The sequence below is a fragment of the Zeus faber genome, assembly GCF_960531495.2.
Source record: "Zeus faber genome assembly, chromosome: 4".
NCBI classification, from domain to species: domain Eukaryota; kingdom Metazoa; phylum Chordata; class Actinopteri; order Zeiformes; family Zeidae; genus Zeus; species Zeus faber.
Window position 1 is genome coordinate 15,160,042 of NC_137191.1, and position 12,500 is coordinate 15,172,541.

Below are 12,500 nucleotides of genomic sequence, written 5' to 3' on the forward strand. Positions count from 1 at the left end.
TGCAACCGCTTCACTGTTGACATCATAGTCCATAGCACAGTCTCTTTCAAAAGATGCTTGTGTGTGTGTGTGTGTGTGTGTGTTTGTGTGTATCTGTGTGAATGTGTGTGTGTGTGTGTGTGTGTGTGTGTGTGTGTGTGTGTGTGTGTGTGTGTGTGTGTGTGTGTGTGTGTGTGGTTGTAACACAGGTGCCCAGGAGAAGCCGTACTACTCAGACTACTCCCCGCTACGTCGAACGATTCACACCCTGTGCACCAACCATTATCTGGACCTCTTCATCACCATCATCATCTTCACCAACCTCATAACCATGAGCATGGAGCACTACAAACAGCCACAGGTAACCATAGCAACGTTCATTCTCTATACATGTCCCAGAACCGTAGTAAAGACAGCGGGAAATGCATGCTGTGACAGCTTGTTGTAAATTTGTGCGCGCGCGCGTGTGTATGTGTGTGTGTGTGTGTGTGTGTGTGTGTGTGTGTGCGTGCTCTCCACAGTACCTGGAGGAGATACTGAAGTACTGTAACTACGTCTTCACACTCGTTTTTGTCATTGAGGCCATTCTCAAACTCATCGCTTTTGGTCTACGCCGGTTTTTCAAAGACAGGTACAGTGTACAAGTGTATGACCTGTACGTGCACACCGCTGAAACTCAAAAACACACGCAAACAATAATAGCTACGGATCAATGCAAGTATGTGTGTATGCGTGTGTGTCTAGGTGGAATCAACTGGACCTGGCAATCGTGCTGCTCTCCATCATGGGCATCACACTGGAAGAGATCGACCTGAACGCCTCCCTGCCCATCAACCCCACAATCATACGCATCATGAGAGTCCTGCGAATAGCAAGAGGTGTGCGTGCGCGCGCGCACACACACACACACACACACACACACACACACACACACACACACACACACACACACACACACACGCACACTTAAGCCGCTTTTCCACCAAGGTACAGGAACTAAATGAGGAACCATTTAGGCGGGGAACCTTAGCAACCTTAATCCTGAAAAGAGTTGTTGCATGGAAATCAAGAGGGGGTGTGACTGGGTTGATAGGTCATATCGGCACACACACTCACATCATTCGTTGCATTGTTCTCGCTTTCCATTTTCCTTCATAAAAGCAGTGAGTGATAATCGGCTGTTGACTGGTATTTCCAATTGGTTCCTGACGCGCTTGATGATTCTTGCGTTGCTTGTGTTTGACCAATCAGCATTGTTCTGTATTACAAACTCTGCCCCAATGGCTCCCATCCCCTGAAAAGCATCACCTCGCTTGAGGGGGCTTTTTGGGGATCAATAATTATCCAGGTGGAACCAAGACAGTATAAATACTATTAGGAACAAATGTGTGCTTTTAAGTATCAGCTAAGTAATGGGAACTATGTTCCTTGTTCCTGAAATGGTTCCCGCGGTGGAAAGGGGGCTAAACACACACACCTACAGCATTCCCAGCCAACTGTAAAGTACTAACCAAGCTGCAACGTTTCAGTGCTGAAGTTGTTGAAGATGGCTACAGGAATGAGATCTCTGCTCGACACGGTGATGCAGGCTCTCCCTCAGGTAAGCTGTTCCGCCGCGCGAGCGATCAAACGCAACACAACCCTGTGAGAGCACACCCTCTGCTCCTGCAGCTGAAATGTCAACGTGCCTGTATTTCCCCCTACTGCTAAAAAGTGAGCTTGAATTGAGCTTTGTTGTCTCCGGCGACCCCTTGCCCCCCCACCCCCCTCCATCTGGTTGCTTTTTGGCTTCTGTCCTCTCTTTGTGCACATGTGGGTGTTGTGTTTGTGTTTATGTAACGCTTATATATATATATATATGTGTGTGTGTGTGTGTGTGTGTGTGTGTGTGTGTGTGTGTGTGTGTGTGTGTGTGTGTGTGTGTGTGTGTGTGTGTGTGTGTGTGTGTGTGTGTGTTCGGTGTATGTGCGTGCGTGCGTTTGTGTGTTTGTGTGCGTCTAATATCTCTGTCTAGGTGGGGAATCTGGGTCTTCTCTTCATGTTGCTGTTCTTCATCTATGCTGCTCTGGGAGTGGAGCTCTTTGGAAAACTGGGTTAGTGTGTGTGCATGTGTGTGTGCATGTGTGTCTTCAATTTCTGTGTGTGTGTTTGTGTGTGTGTGTGTGTGTGCGCGAGTGTGTGTGTGTGCGTGTGTGTGTGTGTGTGTGCGCGTGCCCCTACTGACGCTGATGAAATAACCATGAATAACGTAATGTGCATTCATTTTGTGGCGTTACATACATTAATTATGTTAATTATATCCGTGTCCTAATGGGCGCTTCCCCTCTCATCATCTCTCTCCCTGTTTTTCTTTGTTCCTCTTGCTCCCTCCTTCAACTGGCGCTCTGCTGTCTTCTTGTCCTTTCCAGAGTGTTCGGAGGAAAACCCGTGTGAGGGCCTCAGTCGTCACGCTACCTTTGACAACTTTGGCATGGCCTTCCTCACACTGTTCAGGGTCTCGACGGGGGACAACTGGAATGGCATTATGAAGGTATCGTTTCCTCCCCGCCTCTTATCGCTGTCTCTATTATTTCAGACTGTCTTCCACTCTTTATCGTTCTCAGGTAAACTCAGTGTTTCAACAAAGAATATTGCATCAATGTCGGTCTCAGTGTGTGTGTACGTACTTGCACCATCTCCTCAGAGGAAAATACATTGCATTAGGTATGGTCAGGTGTGAAAGCTGCCAGGAGGATTACACACTCTTTCACACTGGCAACAGCTACCCCTGCTGGTCAAGGCAGGAAGGACATGTTGGCGGTCTTGACCGCCGAGATCTCATCCGACTCTCCTCATCTCCACCCTCCCCAATAATCTTTCCATCCCCGCAGGACACACTGCGTGACTGTCGCCCGAGCGAACGCCATTGTCTGACCTACCTGCCCATGATCTCTCCGGTCTACTTCGTCACCTTTGTCCTCACGGCCCAGTTCGTGCTGGTCAATGTGGTGGTGGCCGTCCTCATGAAGCACCTGGAGGAGAGCAACAAGGAGGCGGCGCAGGAGGAGCTGGACGAGAAACGCGAGCGGGAGGAGGCGGCGGCGGCAGCAAACCGCCGCCCCAGTAATGCGTCCGTGGGCGGAGAGTCTGGGCCGAGGGCGGATGCACCTGCCCAGGTTTGGGCGGAGCTTATTTTTGGGGTCCTATTTGTTTGTGTTTGTTTGGAACAGATAGTAGATGATGGACGGGAAGATGATAGATGATAGATGATAGTAAACAATGAGGACGGTCTTTCATGTTTGATGGCAGGTGGAGGTCGAGGAAGAGGAGTGTTCCCATGGCAACCGGCTGAGCATGGGACGCATGCTCTCTCTCCCTAGCGACAGCTGCATCCAGCCCTTCAGATCCTCTCCGTATCCTCCCATTGGATATGACATCTATGCTGGATACAGCTACTCAGGTAACCATAGTGATCTGGGGATGGAGCCTAATTAACCAATAGTTCTAATTTCTACACGGGCACACCAACAAAAGCCTGTTTAAATGCTAAGCCCTTTCTTTCTGGGAAACACAATAGTTGAAATATCATTGTTTGTGTGAGATATTGGTCGGGTGTCTGTTGAACAGCCAGTGTCCATCACTGGACACTGGTTCAGTTCATCCCTCGGTGATTGTGTCCATTGTAATCTTCCTGCAGGCTCCATGTCGTCGTTGGGCTCCAGCGGGGGCGGCTCCCAGCAGCTGCAGGTGCCAGGGGCTTTGCCCTCCATCAGCCACGTGTCACTGGGCTCCGAACGCAACTCCAGGCCAATCATACGCCTCAGTCCCACGCAGAGCATAGACAGACACACCTTCACCAGCAGCAGGCACACCCTCAACAGGTTGGGTCCTTCTCAAAGTATAGATGGATACAGGCTGAGTCCAGCCCGCAGGACACACAGGCAGAGACTGAGCTCAGCTCACAGTGTAGACGGGTACAGGATCGATTCCGTAAACAGCGCAGACCGACCCCGGCTCACTTCTGCCCATAGCATAGATGGACACAGGCTTATTCTGTCCGGCACAACTAACAGTGACAGGCCCAAGTGTAGCTCTGTCCAAAGTATAGACAGACCTTCCTCGCCGTGTCGCGGTCATGAGGCCAGCAGGCGCTCTCCTCATTGGCTCAGTCCTGAAGACAGTTTGGACAGAACCAGGTTAAGCCCGTCCTATATTCCGGACGGTTCAAACCCACAAAGAACAGGATCCTTCCGCACTCCCAGCAGACTGCGGAGACAGGTGTGTTTGCCCTTTTCTTTTCCACTGTGTTGTTTTTTGAATTGCGCTGAACAGCATTCTATTCTACTCTCGTCAGCACGACACACCAAGACTAAAACGAACGGTTCTTCTCAATTAGTAGTTCGAAAATCTCTACTCATTCAACTGGTATAACTCCTTTTAATTGACAATGAGTAAGCTATGAATGAGCTACTGGTATTTTGTAATGCATGAAATGTAATATATTAAAGTAAGTAAGACCAAGCCGATGACTCAGTTAATATGACGGGTCCACTTGTGTATCTCAGGTGTGCATGTGGGTCTCACAATCGAATCTCTGGAAGATTTCAGGGACTGTACATTGCAGAGCCTCCAACAATGTGGTAAACCACGTGTGTGTGCGTGTGTGTGTGTGTGTGTGTGTGTGTGTGCGTGTGTGCGTGTGTGTGTGTGTGTGTGTGTGTGCGTGTGCGTGTGCGCGCCCGTGCGTGCGCGTGTGCCTGCAGGAGGCCGTGCGGTGTGATTCACTGGATCAGAGCTGCAGCTCGACTGATGATCTACAGAAGCCCCAGCTCACGGTTCCGCTGCCATCCAGCACGCCCCCTCGCCAGCGCTCCTGCAGCGTGCACACGCTAAAGTGCGCGCACCCCCAGAGGGTTATCTCCTGCCGGGGCCACAGCCGGAGCCACAGCGAAGCCAGCAGGGAAGCACTTTCATCTGAAGAGGACAACAGTCGCACGCAGGAAAACACAGGAAGCGAAGGGCAGCCTGTCATGTACAGCCTCCAGCTCCCTGACGTGGCCCACCACGCCGGCGCCGGGCCCGGCTCGGACCCAGACACCCAGCTGGACAACGCCGACGAGGAAGTCAAGCTCATTAACAGTTTGGTTCCTACGCACTCGCATACGCAACTTTCTCCCGGCTCCTCACACCAGAGCCGACACCTCTCGCCCGGGCCGGGAGAGCACAGAAACCGTCTCAGCCAATCAGTGTCTCCGGTTTCAGGGAGGAATAAAAAGCAGAGGATGAGCCCGCCACCGGAGGAGGGGCCTGTCACCACGGCAACCCAGTTGATGGACAGCAGTGTTGAGCTGAGGCGGAGGACCCTGTCGTTTGACTCGACTAGCACCTCCCCCCATCAGTTAGAGGGAAGTTCTGTGGATGACTAAGCACAAGGGATGAGATTTGCTATTCATGACTATGGGATGGCGGCGGGGGGTGAACTGTGCACAAAGGAGCACGGTTCACTCGGTCCTGAAGACAGTTTCCTGATAAGGAGGAGAGTTATCTCTTGTTGCAAGCCTTGCCCCTCACCTTCCACCAACCAATTACAGGGTCTTCTCCAGAGCGTGAACAGAGCTCTTTCAGACTTGTGAATCCGCACACGTGCAAGCGTGTTCATGCATGCGTGTGTGAGTGCGTGGGTTTGTCCCCAGAGTAAAGGATTTCCCTTCTACTGATTTGCACATGATACACTTAAGAGGTCCGCCCCCCCAGCTTCTCCTCTCATCCCCGCTTTAGTTCATACGTAAATCGTAGTTCTCCCCCATGCCCTTAATTTATTCAAGCACCTCCGGCCCCCCCCGCTTGCTATTTCCCCTCATGCATCCTCTAATGTACCTTTAGAGTTCTCTACCTCTCTTATCCCCCCGTTCCTTCTTGATATTCTTCAACTTGAACTAGTTTTTCGGAAAAAGACACCTCATACAGTCCCCCCTAAAACACTCTTTCTCCTTCTCCATCTTAGTATTCTCAGGTTAGAGGTAGTTCAGATAGAGGTGAGTGTTGTACGTGCAGAGGCCCTGCAGGCCATGTGCGGGTTGAGGATGCCCCCTGCTGCCTGGAGCTGCTGGAGGACGCCACCGGCCACTTCTCCTGACCGTTGTAGGTTTGAGATGATGCAGAATGTAGGCCTGGGTTCAGGCGAGGGAGGCGGGTATCTCGAAGGGCTTATTCAGGTGCATATTAAAGCTTGTCTTACTTTCTAAAGAAAAAATGGCGAAGAATATATTTTATTACCACAGCATCTGTGACATGAGAACGGCGAAAGGTGGATTTTTACATACTTGAATATTGGTTTATCTACTGGAACGGTAGATGTTGAGGGTGGACTATTGTGTGTGGACAACTGTGTATGAGGATTGTGACGAGATTGATGATGTTGATTGTGATGACTGACTTCCTGTAGACTGTGCGAAGGAGGGAATGATGTTATTTAACCTGCAACAACATGACGTGGACAGTGCTGGAATAAAACCACTTCCTGTCTGACTGTTTTTGACTCCTTAAACCTTGCTGTTACCCATCTCCTCTCTTGCCTGCTCAATAACCGAGTAATACCCAAACAGCAAGTCCTTTAATCAAAGGAATTCAAATTTTTTTTTTTTGTTGCTGCTGTTTGTTCATTCTCCATTGTTGGGTTCAAGGTTCTGTTATGCCAAACGTCATATCGGCAGCCTGTCCTGTATCAGTCTTCCAATAATTTGCTTATTACAACAATAAATACGTCATTGATTCCAGTTATGTAATGCAATTGTAACTTGGTATTTGGTTATCACATTAATACAAACAAATAGCTTAATTATATTTTAGAATTGTATTCGTTTGCGCTGCTTTAATTAAACGTCCATATGCTCATATAACTAACATCATGTTTTTGATATTGATTACAATGTCTATTTGTTTTTCATAAATATCATATTTTTCATCAATTCCATGCTGTGTATATACAGTAAATGACTGCGGCCTCAGAAGTTATGGTCAATTTCTATGTAAATTACAACCACAGGGGTTGAGAACATTTTTTGAAGATGGTGTGGACAGACAAAAGCTAGACCCAGAGGTCTGGTGGTGATGGTTGGATGTTTTTTTTTTGTTTTTTTTTATTATTCCACTTCAACATATCACAATAAAATATTTAATCACATGAATATTTCACATTGAAACACTATAGCATTCAGAATGCATTAAGCTGTCCTGCTTTCATTCCTCTTCCAGGAAAATTCTCCTAATCTCTATGAGTCCTGCCACCGCCGCTCCGCTCTAAACCCCATTGGTGGAGCCCCCTGCCTGTCTCAGGCCAATCAAACCCACCCGCCTCCACAACTTCTCGTGGTTGGTCAGAATTACTAATAGCAAATAGAAGCAGATGATGTTTAACAGAGCAACACAGCTTCTCCAGCCTTCTGGGCCGTCCGTACTGCCACCAGAACATACCTCGTATGCCTTTAGAAGGCAGATGGAGCGTCGTAACTGATCTAGATCTATACGTTAATCTGCACCTCATCTAACGAACATGCAGTCAAGGTGTCTGTGTTCTTGTGTGTGTTTGTCCTTGCTGTGCATTTGTGAGTTAAAGTGTGTGTGTGAGTGTGTGTGTGTGTGTGTGTGTGTGTGCATTGTGTCTCTTCAGGCAGCTTTGTGTATGTGTCTGAGTGTGCGTGAACAGAAGACAGTACTCTGACACAGAGGGTTACAATAGTCTAAATTGACGGGGCTGAGCCAGCGGTTGCCATGGTAAATACTGATGGAACATCACTCGACCTAAATTCTGCAAATCCCAGAGGAGGGCGAAGCCCAACAAACACAGAGCGGAAGGTCCTGCGTCACAGTCTGAGACGTCGCAACCTTGTCACCCCTCCTCTCCCCCTTCCCTGCGTCGTCTCCGGGCTCTAGAAGGCGGGAGCCATCTGTCTTTGCTGTGTGAGTTTCTGAGGGTCCAGAGTTTCGGTGAAGGGCGGTGCTTGGTAGGGATTGGTGGTTACTATAGTTACTCCGTTGCCAATGGGATAGGGTGTAGCCCGGGCGTGGCTGGGAGCGGGGTCCATGTGTTGCCATGTGAACAAGGTCATATTGGCGCCTGATAAGAAGCGTCGCAGTGCACTCAGCGTCAGTACGGCCTGTTAGTAACAGACACACACACAGACGCACACACACACACACACACACACACACACACACACACGTATATATTTGCACATTAGCGGACATGTCAGTATGCATTAGACAAACATAAGAATTCACTCATAGGGATGCAGAGAAACAATGCTGGTATAGAATAATGGTCCAGTACTAGACTAAAGACAGCTTTATCTGCTCACGCATGATCGATGTCTCTCATGGAGACACATGGATTATGTATCAGTCATAATTGGGGTTGTCATGATCATTTCATTGTTGTCGACAATGAATTGTCATACAAATAACTGAGATTGAGAACTTGATTTTCAGTTGTTTTTTTATGCAACTATCACAGTACAACAGTAAGCCTGTAATACTTACATCCACCTTGTGAAATTGTTTATTTGCTTCAACCTCACTGCACCCAACTCACATTATATCCATTACCGTGTTTCTGGAATTGGCTTAAAATTCACCTTCAATTTGAATGCAAACATACAATTTGGGAATTTAACGATTTTTACAAAATTATGACGGACAGCCTGAATAATTGTGAAGGGGCGATTATGTAATATTTGTGATCCTTATGGTCAAATGAACCAGTGGATCGGATTGGTTCTCGCTATCGGCCGATGCTTAAAAGTCATGGCAGTTGAAGTGTTATCAGTGCATCCTTAGTCACACACACACACACACACACACACACACACACACACACACACACACACACACACACACACACACACACACACACACACACACACACACACACACACACCACAAACACTAACAAACCCATGCACCCACACACAGCTTGAGTTTAAGTCACTCAGAGGAAAGAAGGAGGAAAGACATGAGGAGGAGAAGATTGCCGACATCCTGGGTGCAGCTAAGGATTAAGTTCCCCAAATCCTCTTCAAGTGAGCACCGGCTGCAGAGAGACATCGCTTTTTTTTTTAACAGGTTCCTTCAAGGTTTTTGGGGAGAGTTAGTGATTCGATGTGCATTGTCATCGGGAATGTTAAAAGATTTAAATGCAGCGTAAAGTTAGCATTATAGGGTAGGCGCGACACAAAAACACGGTTAGACGAGGGATAGGGTGGGTGGGGTGAGGGGCAGAAGTCTAAGTTTGTCCTCCGTGAAGGCAATGTCCTTAAACCTGCCTAACGACAGCAGACACTGATAGCCCTGGAATACACACATACGCACAGGTAAACAAAACAGAATGTCACACATGAGGACAACGCACGCACGCAACGAAAGCACAAACACAGAAACGAGCACATACAGACCCAGGTGAGGATGGAGAAAAAGCAGAAGGCGATGGTGGCTCTGGCAGCGTCGGAGCCCTGGGCCAACGGCAGTTCTTCTGGAGAGGTCGCCTGCCACTGATTGGCCAGAAAACAGAATCCAACAAACCACAGAAAGCTGGCCGAGGCTGAAAGCAGGACAGAGGGAGTCAGAGCTTGTCGTTGTGAGTAGGTCGGAGCAAGTACGTAAACAGGGCATGGGGCGGGTGCACTATCAGACAGTTGACATTCGGCGAATATTCTGTAAATTGCCTGAGAAAGAGATAAGACATCAGACGCCACTGCAGAAGGACGTGTATTGTGTGTTTCTCCACGTTACTACTGGATTCAATAGAGCGCTGGTTTTCAAAGTGGGGGTCCGGCCAACTGGGGGGGGGGTCGGCGAATAATTTGGTTTGTTTGAAATCAAAACGATCACAACAGTTCAGGTCAGTACAGGTCTATACATTGAATAATTGCACAAATACAAACGTGTCTTATATCAAGAGATCACATTTAACTGCCGAGATGACGGCACATTTGGAGGGTCCCGGTCAAGAGGAAGCTTAGGAACCGCTGTCAAGGGCGTATGTGTGTGTGTGTGTGTGTGTGTGTGTGTGTGTGTGCGTGTGCGTGCGTGAGCGCGCGCACGTGCGTGCTTTCGGGGTACCAGAGAAGACCAGGTCCAGCAGCACCGCCCGCCGCCTGTCCCTCACGCTGCTGATGGAGGGGAAGTAAACGTCCAGGATCAGGAAGAAGATGCTTCCCAGGAAACAGGCCACGCCCACGGTGATGCCGTAGTTACAGGCGTCGGCGTTGTTGTTGAACACGCAGAGCAGGCGCTCGCTCCCGATGTTGATGTAGCCTTCATTCACAATGCAGCCGAACACCACGATGGAGAAAACCTGCCGGGGAGAGGAAGGAGGGAGAGATGGGTTGGAGTTGGGCAGGCGGGGTCACCGAGAATTAGCAGTCGGCTGTTTATTATCTAACAGCGAGGCTAGAGTTTACTCCCACGTACGTATGAATACCCTGGATTCCACAGGCTGCTTGGGCACGTACACAGAGACACACGCACGCACGCGCACGCACGCGCACGCACGCGCACGCACGCACACGCACACACGCGCGCACACACACACACACACACACACACACACACACACACACACACACACACACACACAACCTTTAGAGACACAGAAAACACAACAACAAATGGAGAAACCTGTTCAAAACATCACTTCCCATCTCTACAGACTTCACCTGGACCCACTCACACTGTCTCATAAGGATCTCTGTCCCCCTCCACCCTTCTCCACCTCTATCTGTTCAGGATCTCTATCCCCCTTTACCCCTTCTCCACCTCTATCTGTTCAGGATCTCTATCCCCCTTTACCCCTTCTCCACCTCTATTTGTTCAGGATCTCTATCCCCCTTCACCCTTCTCCACCTCTATCTGTTCAGGGTCTCTATCCTCCTTCACCCTTCTCCACCTCTATCTGTTGAGGATCTCTATCCCCCTTCACCCTTCTCCAACTCTATCTGTTCAGGATCTCTATTCCCCTTTACCCCTTCTCCACCTCTATCTGTTCAGGGTCTCTATCCCCCTTCACCCTTCTCCACCTCTGTCTGTTCAGGATCTCTATTCCCCTTCACCCTTCTCCACCTCTATCTGTTCAGGATGTCTATTCCCCTTCACCCTTCTCCACCTCTATCTGTTCAGGATGTCTATTCCCCTTCAACCTTCTCCACCTCTATCTGTTCAGGATCTCTATCCCCCTTCACCCTTCTCCACCTCTATCTGTTGTTGATCTCTATCCCCCTTCACCCTTCTCCACCTCTATCTGTTCAGGATCTCTATCCCCCTTTACCCCTTCTCCACCTCTATCTGTTCAGGGTCTCTATCCATCTTTACCCTTCTCCACCTCTATCTGTTCAGGGTCTCTATCCCCCTTCACCCTTCTCCACCTCTATCTGTTCAGGATGTCTATTCCCCTTTACCCCTTCTCCACCTCTATCTGTTCAGGGTCTCTATCCCCCTTCACCCTTCTCCACCTCTGTCTGTTCAGGATCTCTATCCCCCTTCACCCTTCTCCACCTCTATCTGTTCAGGGTCTCTATCCCCCTTTACCCCTTCTCCACCTCTATCTGTTCAGGGTCTCTATCCCCCTTCACCCTTCTCCACCTCTATCTGTTCAGGATCTCTATCCCCCTTCACCCTTCTCCACCTCTATCTGTTGAGGATCTCTATCCCCCTTCACCCTTCTCCACCTCTATCTGTTCAGGATCTCTATCCCCCTTTACCCCTTCTCCACCTCTATCTGTTCAGGGTCTCTATCCATCTTTACCCTTCTCCACCTCTGTCTGTTCAGGATCTCTATTCCCCTTCACCCTTCTCCACCTCTATCTGTTCAGGGTCTCTATCCCCCTTCACCCTTCTCCACCTCTATCTGTTCAGGATCTCTATCCCCCTTCAAAAAAAATGAAATCTCAAATTCTACTAATGTTTCTTATGCCACAGGAGGTTCAGCGTCGGTCACTGAGACGTACAGTGTGTTTAACTGCTACTGACAACACGTACCCATCGTACGCTGCTTTGAACAGTATCTGCAAGAGGAGTCGTGTAAATGTAATGTCAGGCATAAACGGTCCATCTCTGCGTTAAGAGACAAAGGCACTCGCACGCACATAAACACAAGTGAAGAAATGTCCAAAAAAAACAAACAAACAAAAAAACAAAACGAAACCAGAGACATTTTCTGCTCGTGAATATAGCATCTCACGAAGCATTTCCAGACATCAACAATCAATCAATCAATCACTCAAACAACCAGCGATCGACCAACAGGGATGAAACAAAGGGTCGAGACTCCAAACAGCGCCGCTGAGCGCCTCTGCTGGGGACACAAAGGGCTCCGGAGTCCGGGCAAAAAACAGCGGCGCATCACACGTCTCCGAGCCTGGGTGCTGCCCCGGGGAGCTAACCACCTAGCACGACCAATGAACCGCTTTATGGCGTAATAACACCGGGCTATGCTAGGCGACGGCACACCGAGGGATGGAGAGAGAGAGAGAGAGAGAGAGAGAGAGAGA

General features: G+C 49.1%; 2 protein-coding genes across 2 annotated transcripts in view; one reads left to right on the plus strand and one right to left on the minus strand.

Moving 5' to 3' along the window:
• Positions 1–5,384, plus strand: part of LOC307228916 (voltage-dependent T-type calcium channel subunit alpha-1H-like) — a gene marked incomplete at its 3' end in the record, with an annotated part of 40,146 nt that extends 34,762 nt beyond the window's left edge. The window contains exons 24-33 of the mRNA XM_079998761.1: positions 189–340; positions 501–610; positions 724–857; positions 1,509–1,579; positions 1,994–2,072; positions 2,388–2,509; positions 2,850–3,134; positions 3,268–3,418; positions 3,656–4,236; positions 4,722–5,384. Of these exons, the coding sequence (XP_079854887.1) occupies positions 189–340; positions 501–610; positions 724–857; positions 1,509–1,579; positions 1,994–2,072; positions 2,388–2,509; positions 2,850–3,134; positions 3,268–3,418; positions 3,656–4,236; positions 4,722–5,384 (2,348 nt within the window). The remainder of the gene's footprint in view (positions 1–188; positions 341–500; positions 611–723; positions 858–1,508; positions 1,580–1,993; positions 2,073–2,387; positions 2,510–2,849; positions 3,135–3,267; positions 3,419–3,655; positions 4,237–4,721) is intronic.
• Positions 5,385–7,886: 2,502 nt separating this feature from the next.
• The window catches only part of LOC307228816 (synaptogyrin-3-like), a gene marked incomplete at both ends in the record, with an annotated part of 4,794 nt that continues 180 nt past the window's right edge, over positions 7,887–12,500 (minus strand). The window contains 3 exons of the mRNA XM_079998625.1: positions 7,887–8,114; positions 9,408–9,553; positions 10,075–10,309. Of these exons, the coding sequence (XP_079854751.1) occupies positions 7,887–8,114; positions 9,408–9,553; positions 10,075–10,309 (609 nt within the window). The remainder of the gene's footprint in view (positions 8,115–9,407; positions 9,554–10,074; positions 10,310–12,500) is intronic.